This window comes from Clytia hemisphaerica, unplaced genomic scaffold (assembly GCF_902728285.1).
Source record: "Clytia hemisphaerica strain Z4C2 unplaced genomic scaffold, Clytia hemisphaerica genome assembly, whole genome shotgun sequence".
NCBI lineage: Eukaryota > Metazoa > Cnidaria > Hydrozoa > Leptothecata > Clytiidae > Clytia > Clytia hemisphaerica.
Genome location: NW_027103974.1, coordinates 1,441,868 through 1,467,264, shown reverse-complemented (window position 1 = coordinate 1,467,264; position 25,397 = coordinate 1,441,868). Strand labels below are relative to the sequence as shown.

Below are 25,397 nucleotides of genomic sequence, written 5' to 3'. Positions count from 1 at the left end.
CGTGTTTTTCATAAAAGACGCGACCGCTTGTTTTTCATAAAAGATGCGGGCGCGTGTTTTCAAAAAAAGATGCGGCCGCGTGTTTTTCATAAAAGACGCGGCCGCGTGTTTCTCATAAAAGATGCGGCCGCGTGTTTTTCATAAAAGACGCGGCCGCGTGTTTCTCATAAAAGATGCGGCCGCGTGTTTTTCATAAAAGACGCGGCCGCGTGTTTTTCACGCGGCCGCACCTAATAACACGCGGCCATGTATTATAACACGCGGCCGCGCCTTTTAACATGCGGCCGCGTTTCTTGAAAAATACACGCGGCCGCGTGTTAAAAGGCGCGGCCGCGTGTTATAACGCAAACTAAATACAAACTAAAAGGTCCTCTTCAGCCACGGTAATTTTGGGTGTCCATCAAGTGGTATTTTAGTTTGTTTTATACTGCTTTTGTTTGTGAATTTACGCTTTAAAAAAAAGTTTTATTATTATATTTAGTAGTACTTGTACATTAATATTATTAGGAAGGTAGAACATTTGTATAACATTATGCAAAAGCAAAAGAGTAAAGAAAATATTTTGTTACCATACCAATAATTACTCCTGATTTTGATTTTTATCAGTTTGTATCAAAATTTCTGATACTAAGGCTATTGATTACCTTAACTCGTCCAACTTTTCTATTACTCTTATACTTGAAATAATTTTCTTAGAATCTGACGTTGTCAAACAACACAAAACATTTCTTTCTTAATCCCTCCGTAAGCTTTCTTCTAGGATATAAACCTCTCTTCTGATAATAGTATTAGTAGCTATGCTTTATTATTCTTAAACTGGATTGCCAATAATTACTTGCTAAAATGTAATCATTTTAAGGATAATATCCAGATGAAAGATGAAAAAGATGAAAATCAACTCCTGCTAAAATTACCATTTTCATACAGGAATTCTGTAATCCAAGAATTACAATATTCTCATGTGATATTTCTTTCAATATAAAGACAAATATCTAACTGGTTGACGAGTAAACAAATGTGGTAAACTTTGAGCTTTATCGTTTTTGGAATTAGTGTTTTACCGTTATACTGAGTTTCTTGTGAACAGGCCAATTGATAGTCACTGTATCTCCTTTATCTGCTTTTATCTTTAGGTCTTGCATAAAAACTAACAAAATTACTAATAAAATACATCATCAATACGAGAGTCGGTTGGTTTTCGCATTATGTTGGCGCAAATTATCCTGGATGGTATAAACAACTATGATAGAAATTGCTTTGTATGCGTTATGGTGCTTGGTTGGTGAGTCAACAATACCTTCAGAATTATTGGTGGTGCTTCTGAAACTCTAAGGTTATCTATTTCAATTGATATTTTTATTAACATAGATTATTTGGGCAACAGGAAGTATTTCTATCAGCGGACGTATATCAAACCAGTTGGTATAGGTGTAACCCGTGCTATTTATTTTGCTTTGTTTACCCCCTCAGAAATTCAATCATGATGTTATTTTGATCAGTGACGGAGAGAACTCTGGGTGAGCAAAGACAGCGGCTCCTCAAGGTGACAAACGACCAGTGTGAAATGGAGATTCTGATGGTGAGTATGATTTCTTTTTTCAAGGACAACTCCTACACTTTTTTATAAGAACAAACTTTATAAGAATATAAGGCTTCGATGGTCAAAATTTTAAGAGCATGTTAACAACATTTTTAGGACATTTTTAGGCTTAAAACTCATCATCTAAGAACATCTGAAGGCTTCAAAAAATTTCTGATGTTCTTATAAAAAAACGTGTATTAGATTAGTCATTGGTGCTCTAAAAGAAGAAGTCAGGTATTTTAATCTGGTGCTTAGTTTTTGGACCTACCTCGGAGGTCCTTTAGATTAACCGATGTTCGTTCGTTCATCTGTTACCAGCTTTTCTCGGGATTGGCTCATTAGTTTTTTTGATTTTTAGCACAGTGATGCAAAATGGTGATGCCCAAAAGTGACGGAGCCCGATACACGAAAAAAAAATTCCCCGCTCGAAAATGCCGGAAATATACCGGAAAAACCGGTTTTTGACATTTTCTTGAGATTTCATCATTAGTTTTTTTCTGATTTTTTGCACAAAGATGCGTATTAGCAATGCCCAAAACATGGCCGAGTCCGATTTTTTAGAACAATTTTTTTCCGGTCGAAAATGCCGGAAATCGCTGTTTTTGCAGATTTTCATCGGATTTGAGCTTTACTAAGCTCATTTGAGGTCAATCGTCAATCGATACTTCGATTATCAGCCGGATTGAGAGAGAATGACATGTGAGTGAAGGTAGAGAGTCTATCACCATATTCCCCTAACACCCTGCCTGGAAGAGCTTGGGATTCGAACACGGTCCAATGCGGCGAAAGTTAGACTAGCAAACTAGTCTGTAAATTAATCATGTCAGAGGGCGGGAACATAGAGGCGGCGGGCGTTTGCTGGAATAGGAGCTGCGTAGGAGAACGAGCAAAAGTTGGTGAGAGGCTGCTGATATACAGACTAGAACATTCTGCCACGGCTTCATTTTGGAGGTTGTGAAAACGGAGGAGTGCTTTCCTAAATTTTGGAGGGAGAAAAGCCGACAGACCACTTTGTTTTGAATTTTGGGTGGTGGAGGAGCCATATTTCAAGTTTTGAAACTTTTACAATATTACATCTTTAGTTGTTTTTGTTATTCATGCATTCTTAGAAAGGTAAGTATTTGCAATTTAGCTTCAGTTTTCTACAATCATCAAAAGTGTACAAGGATTATTCAGTTTTCCTTATGCAGGTTGGTGGTATATGTTACGTGCTTTCGGGGCTTTTTGCTAGCCTCTTTCATTCAAGGTAAGAAATATTTTTTCTAACAGTCTAATTTGGTTCCACCTAAATACTTTTTGCTTTTTATTTTAGTAATTACAGACTACTTGTTAAGGAACTTGATTACTCTAGTCTCATTGTGGCTAAGTGAACCCCTCCAACACTCTTTTCTATGAATACAACAGTAACACTAACCAGGCAGGAACTCTGCTCAAAAGTACCCAACAAAATAACCTTTTTGAAAAAATTTTGACACTATTTTAAGAATAATAACATATCATAATAATCAATAATTCTGACACTTTTAATATCTCACGATAACCTAACACAGGTTTTCAAGCCGTACCAAAAATTTTTGGTACGGTTTGAAAACTATTTTTAGGTTATCGTGAGAATAAACAGCGTTTCCTGGTTAGTTTAAAGAAACTCCAAAGATTATCCCTCTCATCACTCTCAATGTCATTACTGCCAGGCTGCTGTCTGACAGTCCGACCCTCTTCAACAACAGACTCACTGCTACAAAAAACAACCTGTCCTGACTGTCAGCATGTAACGCACAAGCCAAGCACAGGAAAATTACACGTACACATAGAAAATTAAATGGAAAACTTACAGAAAAGTACTTACTTTTAATAGGTAAGATGTCATATGTTGAATAACTAAAACTCCAACCTCAAAACAATAACACATTGGTGCATAATTATTATTATAATTGTATTATTATAATTAAGTATTTCAGTCTGTCGAATGAAAAATGTAACATCTGTCATGTACAAATTTAATTTGTGAAAAATTGAAATTTGCAGAATTTAGTGCTGTGATAAGATAGCTCTGATAGAAAATCCAGAGTTTATATGGTGACAGAAAAGTTTTTGGGTACACGTATTCATGATTTTAGAAAAATGCAGTATTTTTGTCATGAGAAGAGAATTATTGTAAATTCTGACCTTTTTCTATAGACTGTGGCTATGTGCTGAAGAATTTTCTTGTCACACCAAAATGCTGAAAATTAACCTTACACTTTAAGATTTATGGCTAAGTTTTCTTGCCACACTAATTTTACAATTTAATATAATTATTTAAATTAAAGTTACTTATTTGAGAAATTTTTGTTGTCAAACTGAGAATTCTGAATTTTCACCGTAATATAAATTCTGACAAATTTTCATCTACGTACAACTATTATAATTTTGGGGAAATCCCACTTGTTCGACAGTATACTTGTCCGACGGTACATTTGTTCGACCGGTTGTTTGACAGTTATTAGTTCGACACCCATTTGCTCGACTGCATGGTTGTTCGACGACCACTTGTTTGACACTCTTCTCTCAAACCACTGGTCTGTTGAACAACTATATAGATCGTCGAACAAGTGGATTGTCAATCAACTGGGTTGTCGATCATTTTGGCACCCATTTGTTCCACAACCCACTTGTTCGACATTCAATTTGACAAGAATTTGTTGAACAAGTAAGCTGTGGAAAAAATGGGTTGTTGAACATGTGACATATACTTATCACCCATTTTTCTGTAAATTGTAAGTATGTGTACTATAAAATTAACTTCACACTTGAAGATTTATGGCTGAATGAAAAAAATGAGTTTTCTTGCCACACTAATCTGGCAATTTAAAAATATGTAAATGTTTAAAGTAATAGTAGGTACTATGTGTACAGTACGTTTGAGAAATTTTTGTTGCCAAACTGAGAATTCTTAATTTTCTCCATAAATTCTGCTAAATTTCCCTCTACGTAAGTATATATAAGTTTTGGAAAAAATACTAGAATTGAGTAAAACATAAGCATGGCGAAAAAATGTAATCATTTTTAGATGTAAGAAGACTTTTAATATTTCATAATTTGAAAGAAAATATTTTTTGGAGAAATTTGTCAGTGCCGCTTTACCATAACTTTATTTCTACTCAAAACTGTGTAATTTTATCATAGGGATAGATACAGTACGTATTAAACTCAAAACAAAGGGATAACCAGGTAGATATTCACAAAAGTTTGTAGCACTTCCAATACACGACATTGTGTCAGTGTCGTGTAGTAGTCTCTGGTAGTCCAACAACCATATATTTTTGATAAAGAACCTTTGACTTGTGAGTCCTGGAAAATTAAAACGTCTTATGTGTTTGAATGTCAGTAAATAATTGTTAGCTACCTGTACCTGGGTTATCCCTTTGATTACCACCTGCAAACCTAGGAAAAAGAAAGCTGAAATGAAAAAAAAAAACTCACAGTCCATAGTGTTTGCAATCTGAATACTCCATTCCTAAAATTGAATGAGTTATGAATAGAAAAGATAACAAGTCAACAAGTTCTGATAACTGATGTTACAAGATTTTCCATCTTCTCTTGCCTCTCAAATCAAAACAAAAAACAATCAAAAATGAGCCAAAGAATTTTGCATGCAGAGAACCATGAAGAAAAGCCACATATACACAAAGAAGAGACTCATCAATAAGAAACAAGAAACAAAACAAAATCTTTTCAAATAAAAATTTCCACTAGAAGTCAGCCATTATTTTTTCCAATCACTCCCTCCTCAAAAATCAAAACAACACGATCTGCGACTTTGACGGAAGTTTTTCATTTCTCATTTCACGAATTTCTCAAAGTTCATTCATTTCTACAACGCCGAAATCTGGCGTTGTAAGATTGGGGCTTCAGCTTAGCCGTTTTTTCCTTCCTGGGGTTTCGCTCCAGTCGGGCTTTCAGCCCTCGCCGCCGACAAAATTTCTTCCCTACGCTTACCTAACTCCTACGCTCACTTTTACCGCGTGATACCGTTCCAGCCCGATTGGCGTGCCAGTCTAGGCGAAAGTCTGTGATCGAAACCTTCACACTACCAATCGGCGAATGTTAGTGAGATACAGTGATATCCTTATCCAGTATGATTTCTTTATTTATGATAAAGTTATGCATGATAGAAACCTGCTAATTTTTAAATTAAACCAAAATCACCAGAGACTGCCAAAGATATTGACAATTTTGGGTATTTTAAAGTTTTCATAACTTAAAGCTCGTGCACTAATTGTGATTTGTTTCATTGGCTTCAATGTTATATTCTCAACCTTATCGGAACTTTTTTGAGCTTTTAGATCTTGAGATCCTAAGGTCCTATTTTAAGTCTCATGTTAAAACTTAGAGTTAAAATTCTACTTTCCAACCGTACTTCAAAGCACTTATAAATCACTTATAATTCTGAGGGAATTCCCCTTTTGTACCCAATAATTATGGCACTGATTTCAGATAACTTTGCTTTTCTTAAATTTGTGTTTGACAGGGCACACCTAAAGAACAACACTAAATTGGTAATTGATATTTTCTATCCTAAGATCTAAAACTGATCATTAATGAAAACATTTAACATGAAGGATTTTTTCTTCATCTTCAAAGATTTGAATCTTCTTTTTTTGAAAATATCTTATGATATCTAAATTTCATACACTTGGACTTAATAGTTACAACCATTCTTGTTTCCAAAGATAATTGATAACATATAGGATTTGTTACTGCATTGCAATTTGATCATGATTGCTACGACGTAGTTATGTAGCATAAAACAGACAGTTTTGCCACTTCATTTCGATGTACATAGTGTCATTTCCGTTATTCTTACCACAGTGTAAATAAAGTTGAGCAATGCTTTATTCGAGAAAGCTAAGCAAAAGATAATTATACTTAGGATAAAATTTCGCGGAAATACGGATTTAGTGAATTTGCGTGTCTACCGTGAAATCAAGCCCCAATGTAAATTTGAAAGGCCTTATCGATGAAATATTTAGGAACAAAATTCCAAAAGACTACTTTTAAATGCCTATTGAGATATAAGTATAAGCATAAGTAAATCCACAAAATTGAGTTTTCGCGAAGTCTGAAAATTTGAACTCTACCGCGAAATTTCATCCTATTAAAGTAGCAAGGCCATCAATTTTCAATTGGATTGAAGTTACAAAAAACTGACTACAGTATATGGCCCCCAAAACGGAGGTAGTCATTAAAATGAAGATTCTGACTTGTAGATTTATCAGAAATAAGCGATTTTTGTTTATTTTGAAAGAATGATGGTTATACTTAAAAATGAGCATGTTTTTGCTGTTTTGAGACAGATTCAAAATAACATATTTGCGTCTGAAGGAAATACTTTAACACCAAAATTAGAAGATAAAAATTGCATATAAATCACTCTAGCTCCTTGGATATTGAAAATAAGTTATGCAAAGGGGGTATAGGAAACTTTCTACACCTAATGCCGTTCAGAAAATGCAGATACATCTGTGACTTTAGAGGTTGGGTAAAAGATATAGCATCTTGAAGGTCAACCAGTATTTTGGAGCCCTAGAATCAGCATTGATAAAACCGAAAATTCTAAATATGAGAAACAGCAAAAAAGTTTTGGTTTCATTCTATCAGGTTGACTTAGGGTTTATAACAAAAAGTTTCATTATAATAAAATTTTCGCGAATTAGCAAAGCGGCAAATTCTGTATCATTTTTTTTGCAAAATATAGGAGAAAAATGCTTAAAGCTTAATATTTTAGTTTCAGTTAGCTTTTATTCTAAAATTTTCACAGCAGGCCATACATGAATGAACTATTTTCAAAAGATTTATTTCAGAAATTGATTAAGACGTGTTAATCAAAATTGTATTTTGAAATGTCTAATTTTCAGTTTGACTTTGCAATATCGAATCTTAAAATCATAAATTTCATCCGCGGGTTGTAAATTAAGGGACACAAATATGTTCATAGTTTCCCCTATTACCACTGGACTAGTTGATTTTAAAAACCACGTTGTGGGGCCCCCCTGCGTTTGACACCAGGGTATACTGTAAACTTTGAAACAAATTTATGCCAAAACCCCCTAATCACATTTCCAATGGTAAAATTTTGGATTCATCTTAAAGATCTATCGAGAAATCGCTAAAATTTCAAACCTCCGTTTTGGGGGGCCATTAGAAAAAAGCTACCTATCTTTAAGCGATTGAAAAATATTTTTGAAATTGAAAATTTTGAAAAAGAACTTCTGGGAATTTTAAATTTGATCGATGTTTTGGGGGCCACATACTGTATGACCGGGTTTCACTTTTAGCGCTTTAGTACATTATTCACCCGACTTACTAAAGCTAAATTTGGTTTCAAATATCAGATTAAGTTGACTCGATTAGCTTTCTGCTTTTGACAGGTATCATTTGAGGTTTTACTTATAAAGTTGTTTTTCGTACTCTATTTATGCAATCTATATTTTGCAATTTAGGTTAATTTTAATGCCGCTATTTAGATATTAAAGTGGAAATATGAATTATCTTGACGTAAGATCAACCTCAAAGTATTCGAATGAATGTTTTCGGTTCAATCTCTTTCTTTAAACAGAAAGTTTAGCGTAGTGTCGTGTTTCTAAAGTTAATGTGAAAAGAAATAACAAAATTCGTTGATTAAATTAGTTACAGGAGAGTAATTTAACGCTTGAAGTGAAACGTGGGTACACATTTCTTTTATAAGAACATCCAAAGTTTTCGAGTTATTAGCTTAAGATATTCTTAAGGTCTTAAGTTGTTCCTATTTTCACCATTTTGTGAGTATTTTTGTTCATTTTCCTAAAAAATCGTTTTTTTAAGAGTCTGCAAAGCCCTAAAATGTTCTTTAACTTGTTTTTGATATTTTGCCATTAAAGCCTCATTTTCTTATAAAGTTTGTTATAATAAAAAGAATAAGTGTAATTTCTGAGTTCTAGTTTCTTTTCGTAGTTAATCAAATTAAGGAAGTCCAATGTGGTGTAGCAAAATAACATGTGAGAGGCTGTTGAAGAGCTTAAGATGAACTGTCGATTCCGAAATAATGTAGTTGTGTACTTATTTAGTATTCTTGATTTTGTTTAGTAGAGGAATATTGTATCAATGGTTGTTGATGATGCTATGAAGATTTGCTAAACCATCTCAACGAAGACTCGCGAGTATAGAAACGTCTATTGGATGGACTCCTGGCCTGCCTCCCCTCCCCTAATTTATACAAACTTAAATATGTAAATTTTTAATGACATGCAGGCGAATAAATAAGTTTTGAATTGAATTGAATTGAATTGAGTTCACTCTTTATATTTGGTTGGAATTTGTAAGTATTTTTTATAAAGTTCTTTTATACTGTTCTCTTATCAAATTTTCATCCTTTTAAAAAAGCGTTTTAAAAACGTTTGGTTATGGTTTATTGAGCCAGACACAGTCTTGTCTATCGCATTTCACTCATTCGACATGTATCATGCACTGTTGAACCAAGTCTTTTAGAAAGGAAAAAACCTGAACAGGGAAGTAAAGAAGGTAAAAACGTTAAAAATCAGCTAATCGAAAAGAAGCTAGAGATGAAACTATTGAATGAGAAATGAAGCCACTTATCTCCGATCTGAAACGCATGGTCATTCCATTCGTCATTCTAAACGGGGCGCAAATCTTAAGGCTTTACTTTTTCTTGCTTGAGAAAGGTTGAAGATTTGTCTCCAATCCGGGGGGGGGGGTACTAGGGTCGGCTGATGAGGGGTATGTGCGGATGCGACCTCCAAAAACCGACCTTTAGAGAGACTGAATGTGATTTTTGCTGAAAAGGTGATCCTTTGGGAGAATTTGAAAAATTTCCTCGATTTTTGAAAAACTTCCTACCCTTAGAGAGACTTATAAGGGTGAAAAAACCGACCCTTACCGTCCGCACATACCCAGCACCCATTTTTGCCTAAGTACCGCTTCGGTCTCTAACCCTTCGGGATTTAAATAGTTAAAACAGAAATACAAGATAACAAGATAATGAAAAGTTGAATGCCAATATTCAGGCAAGCCACAAATTATTATTCCTTCTCCTTTTAGTCTCATCTTTAAGAAATGGTTTCTCCTAATAAGACAATTAGAGTTGAAATCCTAATTGATATTAATGGTATCAGAGGCTACGTTAATAAGATCTTTACCCTACCGCAAAAATGTAAGCATTGTCATAATTTTCTTACGTGCTGCGTTGATAATTGATTTGCAGAGGGTAGCCTTTTGAACTCTGACTTACACGTTTCTTTACATTCACCATATAGATGGATATGTAAGTGTGATTACTGGGAAATGAAAACCATAGGAGATGGTTCGGAACGAAGAGCTCAAGGCTTGCTTAAAGTTACTCTTATTTATGCTGACAAAGTAGAAAAGAAAAGATTTCCTCAAAATTTGTGCTCTCGTGGCGCAGGAGGGAGAAAGTTGTTATTTCTTTGTTTAAAGAAGAAAGATGAGAGCTGAAGTCGCGGGCTTAAGTTAAGGCATTGGTGGATTTTTAGTGTTGCCAACTTTGCTTGCCAAGTGTTGCTTTTTCTTATAAGAACCAGCAAATTTTGGCTGGTTTGACTTGTTCTCCCTTCATTCACTTATTGTCTTGGAAGAGAATAAATCAACATTTTCTTACCCATTTCGGAAATCTGAGTGAAAGTGTTCTTATTCTATTACTTTAGAATGCCACAGCCAAAATCTAGGAACGAATTAGGAACAATCTTACTCAGAAATGGATGAGAAAATGCTTATTTAAAGTTTAAAGTTTAGAATGCCATGGTTTGGCCGAATACAACAAGCAACACTAGCGGCATGGTCAGCGTTTGAGGAGACTGGTACTGCATTTACGAGGCAAATTTCGTCTAAGCTATCGAAAACCCAAAACACAAGCGTAGAAGTGCATTGTAAGAAAATGTAAGATGCATTGAGTTAGGCTATTGGGATACTAAAACTAACTTGCACTCCGTCTCAGAGACTCAGGGAAATGTCCTTCCATATGGATTAGAGATTCGGTGGGAATTTGCTTGGTTTGTTTTAGAGGGTACCTATAAATGTTGTGCGCCGAGAGAAAATTGTCCTTGTAAATTCTTTACCAGTCTCCTCCAAAAGCCGAGTGATCCACTAAGGGTTGATGTGTTATTCAGCCTCATGTTCTTATAAAAAAACAAACGCGAGTAATTGTGCCTGACTTTTAGATGGCTCTTCAAATTCAAGTGAATGCAAGTGTTGATTTAGAGATTTGGATCTAAAGAAATTCAATCAGTCGGTCTCTTTGATGTTTGATATGGGACAAAAAGATGCTCTCATGTCTAGACGCTTTTGGATTTACTTTACTTTTTCATTTGCTTTTTTGGAAAAGTTTACTTTGTTTCCGATTTCATTAAAAGTAAATTTTCTTTCACTTTTTCTTTCGTCTTCTATTTCTTTCAAGTCAAGACTCGTGAAATGTTTGGTTGTCTGTTGGAGAGTTCTCTCGATATTTGTTAGAACAGTTGGTGAATTCGCACCAATCAACCAAATAGATCTGAAGTGCTTTACTCCAACAGAAGTCTCTTATGTAAGATTATCATTTTTGAGCTTTCTATTAAAGCATTTATCATTTTCGCGAGATTTTTTTGGGTTTCTTCTTTTTTGTAAGCATGCACTGCACAATATGGATGAGGTCATATGGCTTCAAATATCAATAATTTTAGGTTATTTTTTGAATGAAAACTTTTTTTCTGCAGATTTACTTTTTCTTGAAAAAAAAAATACAAGGCAATTTCAAACCATATGTTGTATGCTTTAGGTTTTTTTTCTTCATTTCTTTTTCATCCCTTTTCATTTTTTTAAGTCCATAGAAAAGAAGAATAGGATTATTAGTTCCTAACCAGCTTGCACACAGTCAAAAATATAACCACCAACTGTCTTTTTAACCCAATAGTTACGGAAGTTTTTTGGTTGGCACAATTAGATCAAGTAGGAAAGAAAAGGAGTATTAATAAACCACTTTTCACAGACACGGTAGAATTGAAACTCGATGGTGATTGATATTCCAAGGTTTTTTATGGCTGATGATTTTAATTCCTTTGTTTTCAAGCACAATATTTTGCAGTGAGGATTCGTTTATTTGATTATTTTCTGTCCTGTGGGAACAAAAATCTTACACTATGGAAGATGTTTTGACCATTTTTCCAGTAGGAGGGGTCCCATCGAGGAAGTGAGAAGGGGGTGTATTAATTCCGAGGTTCGATGGTGTAAAGTTACCTCTGTCTGGGTGTCCCTGTCTTTTGGGTTCAAAATTTATCCTTTCAAATATTTCAAGCAAAAACAGCAGAATCTATTTCCAAGCCCAAGTTCATTCAAGGACCCTAGGCGTGGTTCACTTGGCTAACAGAAACGGGCATATTTCTCTAAAAAACTTTCGAAATCTTTCTACTTTTCGCTGATAAAGAACTTCAAAGTTGATAAGTGTATCTATTAATAGAGCTTGCTAAAGATTTTACCGAACAGTTCTGTAAAATGCAGAAAAACTTGAAAGATTCTGCGTTTTAAAGAAGGATTAGTAGGAAGAAATTGTTCACAATAAATTTTCTTTATCAATATATTTCCATTCTTCAAATCTTTGAGAGATAAGAGAAAAAACCAAAATAAGGAAACTGAACATTTTTAATACCCAATTTTGCACGACATTTCTCTTTTTGTAAGAATTTTAACAATTTTTGCCAAACAGCTAACTTCATTTGCAAATACTGCAGTAATTCATTTATGGTTTTCTACTTTGGACGCCTGACCATTTCTTACTTTTTTATAGAGAGAACGGGCTTCAAAAGTTTCACAATTCCAAGTAAATTGCAACCAAATTCTGATTGCCTTTATTCTTATAAGAAATTGGTATCTTAATTTTGAGACATGAGACAAAGACTGGACTGAAAATAAAGAAACCTTTTGGCCAAAATCTATAATTCTTTTAATTTTTAATTCATGATGGATGTAACTAGAGGTACTATTAGTCATACAGTTCACCTTTTGAAGGAGTGTATGTAAGCTTCTATTCTTCTTTTGTCTTTGTCTTTTTTCTCATTATTTTTCATTTATTCACTTGACAAAAGAATTTAATTTCTGATTTTGAGATAAGAAGATTCTTCCCCTCAATTTTTCATACGTTGCTAATTTTCGTTTCTTCGTTTTTTCATCTTCTTAAATTTTTCTTCTATATACTCTCTTATTTCTAGTCCTTGCAATGTTTTTATTTCTAGTGGTAGAGCTTCATATGAATTGTGGTCAGGGAAATGTGTTTGCAACTTTTTAAGAATTGAAGATGTTCGGTCAATCAAATTATAATGAAATTGTGAGATAGAAGAAGAAGAATTAAATCTTCTTCACAAATTTTCAAAAGTTCTCTCAAACAAAAACATAGTAACAAAACACAAAAGAGTACAAGCAGCGTTGTTTTGAATATTCAGCGTTTGAGTTGGACAAGACTTTTTATTGAAGATCTCGTTGAATAACCTCTGAATCCTGTCTGAATCGATATCTCAAGGACCTTGGTGTTTTCCGCTAGAGGTCGCTATGAAAATGCAAATGTATTTGAAGTGGTTTTGCATTAGTGATTTTATGATTGTGTACAGCCTAGCTTTGATATGACCGTTTGCCTTACTGCAGTTGTGACTGCAACTAACTTTTGTCATCTTAGATAAAAACGTTTTTAATCATACTTAGAGTTAATTTTTAAAACTAATAGAAACGATTGCCTTTTGGGGCTATCAAGCGAGATACTATTACAGGGATGACTATCTGCAGTTCTTGCTGTTTCATACTCTCCCATTTCAGAAAACACTTCTGTCTCAATGACCCCATTTACTGGCAATCTAATCAGGGCATTTCATTAAGTAGTTAGTAACATAATCAGGAAGATTGAATTTAGAAATCTCTTTACTTAACACGATCCAAATTAGACGGCTTCTTTTGACACAGACGGCAGTGGCCAAGAGAAATTTTCTGATCTTGTCCTAGACACTTTTCGGACCTTGTTAAGTTAGACATAAAGAATTCGATATCCCTGATTTGTCTTTGAAGTATACTCCTTAATATTTTAAATCGAAACTTTCCGCGCTCATCGTAGATGGAATTTTTATCTTATTTTTCAAATACGAAAGACAATTTTCAATTTTGAGAAGAACAGACTTATTTTAAAATTCAAGATTTCTTTTTAGCGGTACAATCAATAAGTAATCATGTTTTTGCTAAGGGGACATATTTTTTGTCTTCCTCTCTTTTACTCTGCTTTCCCTTTTTAGATTTCAAAAATAGATAAAGCAGTGGCTGAAAATCCTTGCAAACTTAAAGAAATAAACTTCTTCATGATTGGTCTGTTTCGGTTTCGAAGTTCGGCTTTGAGTTCTGTCTGTCTATCTGTGGAAAAAACTTTGATGGTGGAATTTTTTGTTGAGATTTTTGTCGTATTTGATAGGTACAAGTAAAATTTACTGTTCAAGAGCCCCCCTCCCTCAGCGTGATGGTGTGATTGTTGTTTTTCAAGTTCGTGATTTCGTGATTTAAGGTTTTAAAGTGCGTGATCGGAGGAACCAACTTGATCAACGTGATCGTGATAGAAAGGAAATTCAACTCGTGATTTGGAAATTTTCTTTTGCGTGATTGTGTGATTCGGAAGTTTACTTGGGGAGAGGGGCTCATTCAATGCTCTTTTTATTTCTTATCATTTTTCGAGGCGTGTTTTTCCTTGTGTAATACTAAAGTTACTCAGCTTACACTCACAAAGTTAGTTCTGTCATCGCGTTTTTGTACACTTCCTTGTTGATTTACGAGCCTCTAAAATATCAAATTACAAATCCCGTACATCTCGAACGAAACGATAGATATAAAGGTTACCTGGCTTAAGAACATCTTAGGGATTAGATAATAAAGATTTTACTGGCGATTCAAAGCTTTATATCATGACTGGTTAAATTTTGGAGATATTCTCATTTTTGATGTTTTTGAATGTTTTAACATGCACATTTACCTAACTTATTAGAATTCCTTAAATATTTCGAAAACTCGACGTTTTAGATTATTCTTAACTTGTTCTTGTCTTTTTGTTGAAAATAGGCATATGTTCTTATGAAATTGTCCTCGTAAAATTAGATAATATTTGAAAGCTTCGTATGGCAAAAAAGTAGTATCAAAGCTCGTTGAGAATCAATCAGACAAGCAATGCCTTCCTTTTGGGATGATTTGAGTCTTTCGCAAGATTGATGGTCGACAAAGCTATTCCTTAGGTGTGTGGATTGAATATTATTACAAAGTTTCTGACTTTTCGAGATCGGAGATTATGTGTTTGTCATATGGTTTGTATGAACTTGTTGATTTACAAAGGTTTTATTTTGTCCATGTTTTCGTGTCTTTCGGTTCGCGTTGTATTGTGGGTGATTCAAGAAGTCCCGTCATATCATCACCTCTCTTTTCTCCTTTATAAAACATGTTTTATCATGTTTTTCGGATCTGTTTGAGCGCGCGCTCATCACGTACGTCTCACAAAAGAGAAGAATGATTCACAGGCTATCAACAAAGACGAACAAAGACTTGATGTTTGTTGATTACAATATTTGATGACCCCCTCTCAATGTAAAGAATGTATCATTTAGAACATTTGAACAAAGATTAATGATTCTTGATGGTTTTTTTACAATTATTTTTCAAACTTAACGATTTAGGCATTTAGGGTTGAAATAGCCCTCATAAAGAGGTAATAAAAATGGCGTAATTGCTTTTAAGTGCTTTTTGTGCGGTTTTCGGGACATTTTGCTGCAAATTTCAGTTTGGTTAGCTCATTTTACGAAAATTGTTCGATTGTGATGCATCTTTACTAGAACGGGTTCTCTGGGATCAGCTTATTTGGGGTCAACCCACTGACCTTTATATACCCTGGACCAAGTTTCTCAATCATGGCCAAGCAAAATCTTTGACCGGAGTTTTTTGAAAGGTGGTACCCTTATGGTGGCACTACTCAATAACGGTGTAAATGCATCGAGAGCGCTAGATCTACGTTCCCTGGAATACTTTTGATGATGTAGCGCTGTTAGACGTTAATTTTTAACACTGCAATGGCTTCTTTACGGGTACCACTTCAAAAAAAAACTTAGATCAAAGATGCCGGATATAGCTTGGTTCAGTTATATATAAAGGTTAGTGGGGTCAACCCTGGATTCACAAAGGACTCGAGTTTACAAGGATTGAGGGAAGTCTAATCAGTGATCTGTGAGTGCTCCGAAGCACTTAAGATATTGGACGATTGAGTTTAGGAAGTTAATGGAAGTAGTGAAATATGAAAATATTTGGTCATCGACACCGTTTTTTTGTTTGATCTTCATCATCATTATATCACTAAGGAAAGTATTATTCGTTTCTTTGTGCAAAAGGCAAGCTGTATCAATGCTAGAACGTTGTGAGGACTTACAATCCACGTATACCTTTCTGGGTAGCGTAATATATGCGAAGAAGATTTTCACTAAGAAAACACATGGTTTGAAAAGGGAACCGTATAAGTTGAACGATGTGCCGGTATCAGTCCTTTATTCTGTCGTTGTTTCGGTTGAGAAGTGCCGGTTAAGCAAGAGTTTTATAGTTTTTACTTTCTTAGTTCTTACTTCTAATTGTTATAGATTGGAGATCCGTCGGTATTTCGGTGTTGGTGAACCTCATACGCCCCTCCATGAAATACTTCTGTAGGTTGTAGTGAAAATTGAATTTTAATCTATCCGTTCTATAAAGATCTTATGGCATTTTAACGACCCGTTTCTATTTGCAAATTGCCAGCTAACGCTAATCCAAATTGCTGAATATTAAAGATAGCAATTTCAGCGTTAAATTCTTTAGTTTTGGGGAATTAGATTTTCAATTTTTGGTGCTAATCCGTGTTGATTTTATTTATTTGTCGTTTATGTTTATATGCTAATAACGTTAAAGGTCTGATCTTTTCATCTCCTAAACCACATGGGTTCTAGTACTCTTTCTGCTTGTTTTGCTTTTTAAAATGGAATTAAATATACTTTTGTCTAATTACCAGCATGGAGTGAGTGGGTACTAAATTAAGAGCTATAATTCGATATTTAATTAACTCGTAACTATAATCATCTACCGCTCTAAACCTACTAAATTACATCCATGGCTGATGGAGTTAAGTATTAAAGTCCTAGAGATGCCTTCATGGCTTTATTTGTACTGTTTCGATAAGGTCCCTCTAAAAACTCTTTTATTGTAAGTATAGGACGTGATAAATCAGCATTTAAAAGTTAATGAAAAGATTTCAGACATTTCAACTTATTGTAATATGTGAAAAGTGTCAGGCTTTGAAAGTCGCAACTCTTTGTGCTGCCATCAATCACGCCTTTTTAGGTCTATAACCTGTGAAATAAGAATCTTGTATTGCATTTACGTATTAAAAACTTATTATTTATTTGTAATGTCAAACTTGGGTTTTGTTTGTAGGAACTTTTGTTTCAGTCTTTTTGAGCAATGGGTGATTTGGTGACTTCTTGAAACTTTGGTTTTGAAAAAAGAGCTGGAACATTCCGTGGCGTTAGACTGTTACAAAGGTTAAATACTGAGCTAGTCTGACCCAAGATATTCTGAAACATTTATATGTTTCCTATGAAAAAATACTTTTTGCATTTCATATTTTGTTAGTGTGTTGGAATTTGCCTTGCGTTACTAATCCTTTTGGCTTAAAGATTAAACAATATTTTTTTTGCGATTTGTATTTTTGAAGTTCACATTCATTGGGATTGTTTTCCTTCAGATTTGTTTTTATGATCGGATGTAAAGTTTTGGAGCAAGCTTGTTAGCGGGCTGGGCCGCTGATATGAACACAATTTTGTGTTTTGTCGAAGCGTGTTATGTAAGGGGTAAACTCTTTCCGTAATTTGAATTTAAGAGGCCTCGCCAAATTTTGTAATTCGAAGAAAATATTTGGTTGTTTTATTTGCTTTAATTTACTTTTAAACTAGACCAATTTGATTAGTTGTTTTACGGGCCCGACTGATTTCTATTTTCATTGCTTTACAAACTACCTAATTTTCAAAATTTTGTAGTTTTTCCAAGGTTTTTTAGAATTTTATGTTCAATTTTCCATGAATTCGAGCGTTTGGTGTCTTTTTATTTTCTATTTCGCATTTTCGTTAATGTAGTAGTTTTTGCTGCCTTGCTTCTTAGGAGATTCTTTTATTTTTTCGTCGACCAGCAGTTGTGATGTTGTTTTGGGGGCGTTGTAATCTGTTAGATCACCTTTTCCCAAAAGGACCGACCCTCTCTTTTGGATACCTCATCGACCTTTTTTTACGCCGGCCCCTTATAACGCCACAGACTAATTTTGGGCTTACGCCAATTAAGGCCGTTAATAACGCCAAAATTTGTAAAAATGGCTACTTATGCTTCAGATTAGTAAATAATGATTAAAATTTACATTAAAATGTAATTTTTCAGTAGTAAACTGTTGAAAATTCCATCAAAAATCACTGATTTTTAAACATATTAAATACGTCACTGAATTTTTAAATATGGAGTAAAACAATGGATAATTTTCGTCTTCGAATCATACCTAAAAGGACCAAGAGATATACATTAGAATATATATAAATATTATAAGACTAAATTAGTTAAAAACAAATAATAAGAGGCAAACAAATCAAGTATCACAAATCCACATCATAAGGATAGTGGCATAACCTTGCGGTCACGCCGGGCGCAAAACAAGAGGTTAACGAGAATGCAAAAGTCTGAAAAAAAAAAAAATCTCAAAATCGACGAATAATAAGAGAGATTGACTAAAAATTTCTCCTAGTAGATTCATGAATTTCAATCTCACTCATATCAATGTTCAATTTCCTAACAGTTCTCGATCCACGTAAGCATAGGATAGCTGATCGTAGCAAGCAATATGAGAGCTTAGTTCTCAACCAATTCAACATGATACCAAATTCAATGTCTTTTTTGTCTGAGAGCTTCTTTGCAAGGGTCGTGATGATCATTTCCGTTTCTCTTCCTTGTCCTCCGTACGGAGACATAACGAACGGGCTGAACGAACCATGCTCGACTGTGATGATTCGGTTGTTGTACTTCCGCTTTTTCTCTTGTTCGTTCGATCGGAATGTGTTTTGAAGTTTCTGGTTAATGTGACTTTTTGCGAACGGATTTGTGATCCTTACGTCAAAGAATGCAAGTTGTCCCCTTTGCCAAAAACTTCTGACTGACACGTCAAGTCGGGCTTCGTCTGTTTTGTTGGAGCTGTTTGGTAGTGATTCTCCAGTTAGAGGTTGTAGGTGAGGTTCGATGGAGACGTCAGTGTGTACTTGTGAAAGGAGGTTGGCCAAGAGGTTTCTCATCTCGTCATGGCGTTGGTGGATGAAACCTCCTTTCGGACACGAAAGGGCATGGTCGACATCGAATCGAAGGCCACATGCACAATTGATCGGAAGGTATTTCGGTGTCCATCTGTACCTCAAGCAAAGGGCATCAACAAATTCTCTTTTGTTCAGACAGAAACCTTCGCTTTCAACCGGTATGATCGTCAACCAGCTTGAAGCACCTTTGCAAGAAGCGAGTTCGTTTGCTTTTCGCTGCTCAACGCTCATCCTCTCCCTAAGTACATTCAACGTATCGTTTTCTCGATCTTCCTTCGACTTGGTGAATTCTCTCTTGACTTTAGCGTCGTCAGGTATGTCAACGTTGCTTGCGTTTTGGTTCTTTATTCGACTGGACAGGTTGGAAGTTACTTTCTGTGAGCTGGAGAATTCTGTTATTGACCACGTGGTAAAGATAGGGATTGAAAGACCGCCTTTTCTTGGTGGCAGTGATAGTAAAAGGCGCTCATCGGCGGAGCAATGGTGACCATCGGTGATAGCTGGAATGAATATCGTGTCGAGGATAAGGTCGAAAGGTGCAAGGTATTGGTGCATATCAGGGATTGTTCGGATGTGGTATGTGAGTTTGTGCTTGAAGCCAGCGATGAAAGCTACGTAGGCGGATTGCGGTTCGGACTTGGCAATATCACACAGTACTTTTAGCTGAGAGCACCACTGTTGGACAAGCCCGTTCACGTATTCATCTTTTCCTTCTGCTCTTCCAATGAAGCCACCAAGGTATTTTTCGTCCAGAGGTTGTCAGTTTGATGTCGGTACCTTCAAAAGTTTCACGGGCCTTCTCAAGCTTGCTTTCTTTGACGATGAGCCACGATTTCGAAGGCTCCGGGTAGTAGCCAAAGGATGGACCAAAAGAAACGACTTTTTCCCACCAATCTCGGACGCGATCGAGTTTACCTGCACCACCCAAATCGTCAGCAAAGGCTACCTGCTGCACCGACTCGTTGTTGTTGATAGCATCCATAAGTGGTAATATACCAATGGCGTACGATGGCATTGACATTGGGTCGCCTTGCGTGGTTCCTTCAGTTGATGAGATTTCTAGTCCTCCCTGTACAAATAAGCGCGAAGGAACTTTGTAACAGTTCGAAACATATGTTGCCAAGACGGGACAAAGATACCTAAAATCCTTTAAATTGAGAAATAATGATAAAAAATTAACGCCGCTTTTAGGTTAAAATTGCAAAGTCTTGGCTCTTTTTAGGCCGGCCCTTTTAAATTGTCCTTAGCCACTAAATAATAACCTGTAGAGTCACTTTATAAGGTCCGGCCGAGTTTTCAGTGCTTCGATAAGCAATTTTGTTGGCAATCTTTTTTCAAATCATTGAAAATATAATATGAGTCTGAAATAAATCAGGTGTGATTCTATCCAGTGAGTGTTATCAAGTAGTTTGTTTTCCATATGTCTGTCCACCTTCTTTATTGTGGTGAAAGTGGTTGTGAGTTATCACCTCATTACAAAATCATCGATTCTTTAACGACATGAAATGAAGTGATAAGATGGTTGTAGTGTAAACAGTACTTTAAAAGATTGAGTGTGAAGTATCGTTTATATGTGCATCTTTTGCTTGAAGAGGTTTGGTGCCAAAAGAGGTTGAACTACATGTTAAAATTGTAACAAAACTTTGTAAAAATAGTATCAATTTTGAGAAGTATTTGCGGCTAGCTACCACACAATACCTTTGGGAGATTTATGATCCCGAAATTTGTGATTCGAGGGCGAGCGGCTATGTACTTGGAACCATTGTAGGCGAATTTTTGTGAATCCTGTCCCAATGATAAACTTTTAGAAAATAGTATAGTCTATAAATAGGCCAGCGTGTGTTAGGATTAAATTAGAAAAATAAGCATTTATACCCTACTTAATTAATTTGAACCCTTCCTTTTAAAATTCAGCACCTTCAGTTGCAAAGTTGTTGTTAGGTTATTTTTGGCGGTTTTTGAGCCTCGTTGTTCTTATGACATTTTTCGAATTAAAAAAGTGTATTTGTGAGTTTATCAGTTCGATCATCAAGCTTTTGGGCCATATGTTTTCATGTGATTACACACGAAGAAAATGTATGTATGTATTCTTGTGGAAAATGAAACTATCAGTCAGCAACCTTTTTTTATAAGAATATAAGAGTTGTGTCTTCAATTAGACAAACACCGAGAAAAAAGTATGCGATTGAAGTTCTTTAGCCCGTAGATTTTGACACCAACGATTTTTGTAACAATAATTTACATTCTCAATTTATTCATTCATTCATTCATTCAGTCATTCATTCGCTTTAATAGTTCTTATAAGAAATGGAGCCTTGATAGTTATAATAATCATTCTTATCTCTGGCGCTTGTTTGAATCTTAGTTGATAAAACTGATTGTTCGACAATAGAAAATCTAGTCTTAGCTAAATTACAAATCAGTCGGTCAACCTTTGAATTTTCAATTTTGATTTCATTAAGCTTCTTTTCTTGAAATTTTTCAGTTTAAACCCCTTTAGTCACATATTGCGTTTAAGTTATCACTTTCTCGTGTTTTTTTCTAAAAATGAAAATTATATTGCGTCTCATATCACTAGTTAACATTAGATATTTAGGTCGTTTGGCTTTGTTTCCAGGTGTATGATGATTGCTTGGGTAAATTAGAAGGGAAACATGTTTCTATACTGATTATTTTAACCTGTTTAGACCTTTCCCAAGATTCTATCAAACGAATTGGCCCAAACTTATGCACTGAGACTGAACTTGTTTAGGCAAATCCTTAAACTTTTAATGAGTCACGGGAGGGTGACGTCAAGAGTCTAGTCTCACACAAAAATGTCAGCTTCTGAGTCAATATTGATTTTTTGTAAGTCGTTTCAAAAAGTAAATGGTCAGTGATAGAGTTTCTTCTGTCTCTCATGCGAAGGACAAAAAAAGTGTTTTTTTCTTCTATTTATGTTTGCTAACAGCTCGTTATGATTGAAGCCTTGTAAAAATACGAGTATATCATGTACCTGCAGAATTTTCCTCCTTTTCATCGACTTCATACATACTTGAGGAGTTCAATCTGAAAACATCACACTTATACCAAAGACATTTCTTCTGGTTTTACCAAGAAAACAGAATGCTATTGTTGATATAGCATGAAATTAGTTTAGTAGTTTTATTGATTGCTGCGATAATTTCATATTCTTCTATTATTTTTTTGACAGAGAAAACAAACATTTATGAAGAAATGAGTACACGATTGTTGCTGGTTGTCGTATGGACATTACTGTTTCCATTGGTTACAGGTAAGAGACCACACGTTAAAAATGGGGAATTGAATTAACGCAATTATTGGCAGAAACATATTTTCACTATTTTAATGACTTTTATACGACTAAATTAATGATCTCAGATGAATTTGATCAATTATCCTAAGTTAAGTTACGGCGAAAAGTAGGAAAACAGTAATTCTGAGCAATTTTTCCAAAAAAAATTAGTGAAAAATGTTAAAAAATGCTTATTTTGAAATTGACTTTTTCAAAAATGAATTTTGACTTTAAAAGCTTATAGCTTGAGAACCACTGTACCAACTTCAAAAAGCTATTTGCCAAATTCTAAGGTTGCCTTTCCTCTTAACAATTAAATAGTAAAAATTCACATTATTTTGGACACAGTTAACCATCAAACCTTTATACTTTTTTCCGGGTATTGATCAAAAGATATAGATTTTTTACAGCCGTGAAAAAGTCACGCTTTTTAGGACTGATGAAAGTATTTCGATAAACCATTTAGTGAATTAAAATTAATCGATGTAACTCATTAGGGTTAATTTAGAGGTTGTCTCCTATTTAATCCAAACATCTTTTGTTTTGATTGTTGAAATTTGGCCATTTTGGAAGAAAGTAGTGTTTTATTAAAATCCTTGGAAATGATAAATTATGATGGAACAAATCCTTTGGATAACTAACTGAAAAGATCACGTTTTAGATGAATCTTAATTTTTAACAAACGTGAGTCACGAAAAAAGATTTTATGTTTCCTAAGGGATATAAAAATTCCAAATTTTTTTTACAGCTCGTAACATTTTCCTTTTAATCTCAGGCAGCTCATTAGCTACCCCACGCAAACCCTTATTTAGACTTTGATTTGATGACATGTATAGTCTTTTAGCTTTGGCTTATAATTGTGTATCTATAAATTGTGTAGCATAAATGATAAGAAAAAGTTAATTTTGAGCGTTTTTTTTTTCAGCTCGTTACCAATGGACATCTTGGTCTCGTCCTTCAGATTGCAGTCGGACGTGTGGAGAGGGCGTTAGCTCACGAATACGAGAGTGTAAACCAACTGGAGAGGACAGTCAAGAAGGGGAAAATGATTGTCCTGGAGCCGCTACGATTGAGGAAATTTGTTTTAAACCACCCTGTCCTCTCGGTAAATGCCGTAAAGTTTTCAAAAAGTTTTCTTTTCAAATTTAACTACGTTCAATCTGAAAGTTCTAATATTGTAGATCATTTGCAGGATTTGTCTAAGGTGCTCGAAATCCTTACTTTAAAACGAACTTTATGTTTCGACATTCGACACTTCAAGGACAGTATTAGTACTATCAACCAACAAAATGCAAATAACGTAGAAAATTGTTATGTTTCGCTATTTATTTCCTTTTATTTTATCCATAGATCCGAACAAAGCGAACTGTAATTGTGGATGTCTTCTGACTCAATCGTCCGGTAGTCTACGTTCCCGTCTCTCAAGTAAAGACATGTTCTGCCATTGGGTCATTAAAACACAACCTGGTACAAAACCTATACTTTCCATCAACAATGTCAAAAACTTTGATTGGAAAAGCGGTGGAATTTACATTAGCACGGGTGGTTCCGAACATCATCGGTATACGGAACAAGACGGTGTCCGGTTAAAGAAAGACTTCCCGTTTGTTATACGAGGAGATGGGAATGTTATGAACGTTTCTTTGCATTATTCCAAGAAATTGAACGTATCACAGATGGTGGAGTTAGATGCTTCATACACTTCCACTAAAGGTAAACTAAAGGAGTACTGGACTAGATTTGATCATAATGTATTTAGTTTCAGGTCTACCCTTGTCATTTTTTAAGATAATAACTCGAGGCATTATTTTGTATGCACAGACCTTCCCTGTGACAACATCAATTTTGGATCTTTTTAAATTAAAAACTTTTTTCACCTGTTTCAAAAGTATGGGGACACTTTACTCTTTTAGGGTCCTGAAAAATTGATTTAAAAAGTAGAGTGTTCACTTGCTTTGAGACTTTTGAAGAGGATTTTAACTCAACAGACTTAAGGATTTTAGAAATAACAGAAAATAAGCACTAAATTTGCTACCAGTTACGCTCGTAAGTTTGATTTCCGTGGAAATAAATTCTTGAACCGCAATGTCGACTGCAAGTCTGGTGAAAGCATCGTTCCTCATCAGGTGACAATTCTATATTTTTAGTTGCTGTTGTCGACGAAGCAAAACAGACATTGAACTTACCCGCCATTATTGGTATCGCAGCTTGTGCCGCCATTATTCTTATCGCGTCCATCATCGCTATCTGTCGGCGCATGCGTAATACTTCAAATAGTGACAAAACGAAAGAGGAAAAACCGCAAGAAGAATTTGAGGATGCTTCTTCCGTATCCGGATCAAACAGATCATGCGGGAAGCACCATAAACATAACGGAACTCACGCTAGTTCAAAAACAAGTTATTCGACACCATACAGTACAGGAACGTTATCCCAAGAAGAACGAGAAAGACTCTTAGCAACAGTCAATAATGATATGTTTTTACAGAAAGAAGGTAGCATGGTATCCGGGATGCCACCGGTAGGTTACCTACCTCCCGGACAAGCATATGTGAACTATCCCGTACAAAATGGACAGATTGTACAGCCGGTGCACATGATACATGCTCAATCAACTTTAACGATACAACAACTCCCACAACCTGCTATTAATTATATGATTCAACAGACTCAAATGAGTTATAACCGGCAGTTACCGTACGAACATAGTATGTCGGGAACGCCCTACGACTATGCTACAAGCGGCACTGAAGGATAATATTTGAGTTGTTTTCTTATGTTGTTCGTTGATATTCGCGTGATAGAGGATAACCCATTGTAGAGCTTGGATACAGCAAATTGGTTGCTGATGATAATCGCTCTATATTGATTCGATTAGTTTCATTAACGCATACTAATGCTTTGCTTACCTTTGACGAACTTTTACATCCATCAAAGTGATTCAATTATAACTCAAAACATTTTGGGTTTATAACAAAATAAAGGAAAACAGAAGTAATGTGATACATACATATATCCAGTAATAACTAGAGGTTTATGTTAAATCAATGATTCGTTATATACATAATGTTGATATTTATGGATTAATTAACCGGAATAAAAGGTTATTCAATTTTCTTTCAAA

General features: G+C 35.0%; 1 protein-coding gene across 7 annotated transcripts; it reads left to right on the top strand.

Moving 5' to 3' along the window:
- Nucleotides 1-1,131: 1,131 nt before the first annotated feature.
- Nucleotides 1,132-25,397, top strand: LOC136810718 (uncharacterized). Of its 7 annotated transcripts, none has more exons than XM_067067314.1 (8): nucleotides 1,132-1,333; nucleotides 1,471-1,579; nucleotides 8,555-8,647; nucleotides 8,865-8,918; nucleotides 22,172-22,252; nucleotides 23,199-23,378; nucleotides 23,624-23,986; nucleotides 24,421-25,397. In XM_067067314.1, exons 5-8 carry the CDS (start codon nucleotides 22,195-22,197, stop codon nucleotides 25,029-25,031), a joined length of 1,212 nt encoding a protein of 403 aa, XP_066923415.1. In that variant the 5' UTR covers nucleotides 1,132-1,333; nucleotides 1,471-1,579; nucleotides 8,555-8,647; nucleotides 8,865-8,918; nucleotides 22,172-22,194; the 3' UTR covers nucleotides 25,032-25,397. The 7 variants fall into 7 exon arrangements, with proteins under 7 accessions (XP_066923415.1, XP_066923412.1, XP_066923414.1 ...); XM_067067311.1 differs by having other exon boundaries at nucleotides 1,138-1,282; nucleotides 8,555-8,762; nucleotides 8,893-8,918; XM_067067313.1 differs by lacking the exon at nucleotides 8,555-8,647 and adding an exon at nucleotides 8,687-8,762 and having other exon boundaries at nucleotides 1,138-1,333; nucleotides 1,471-1,543; nucleotides 8,893-8,918.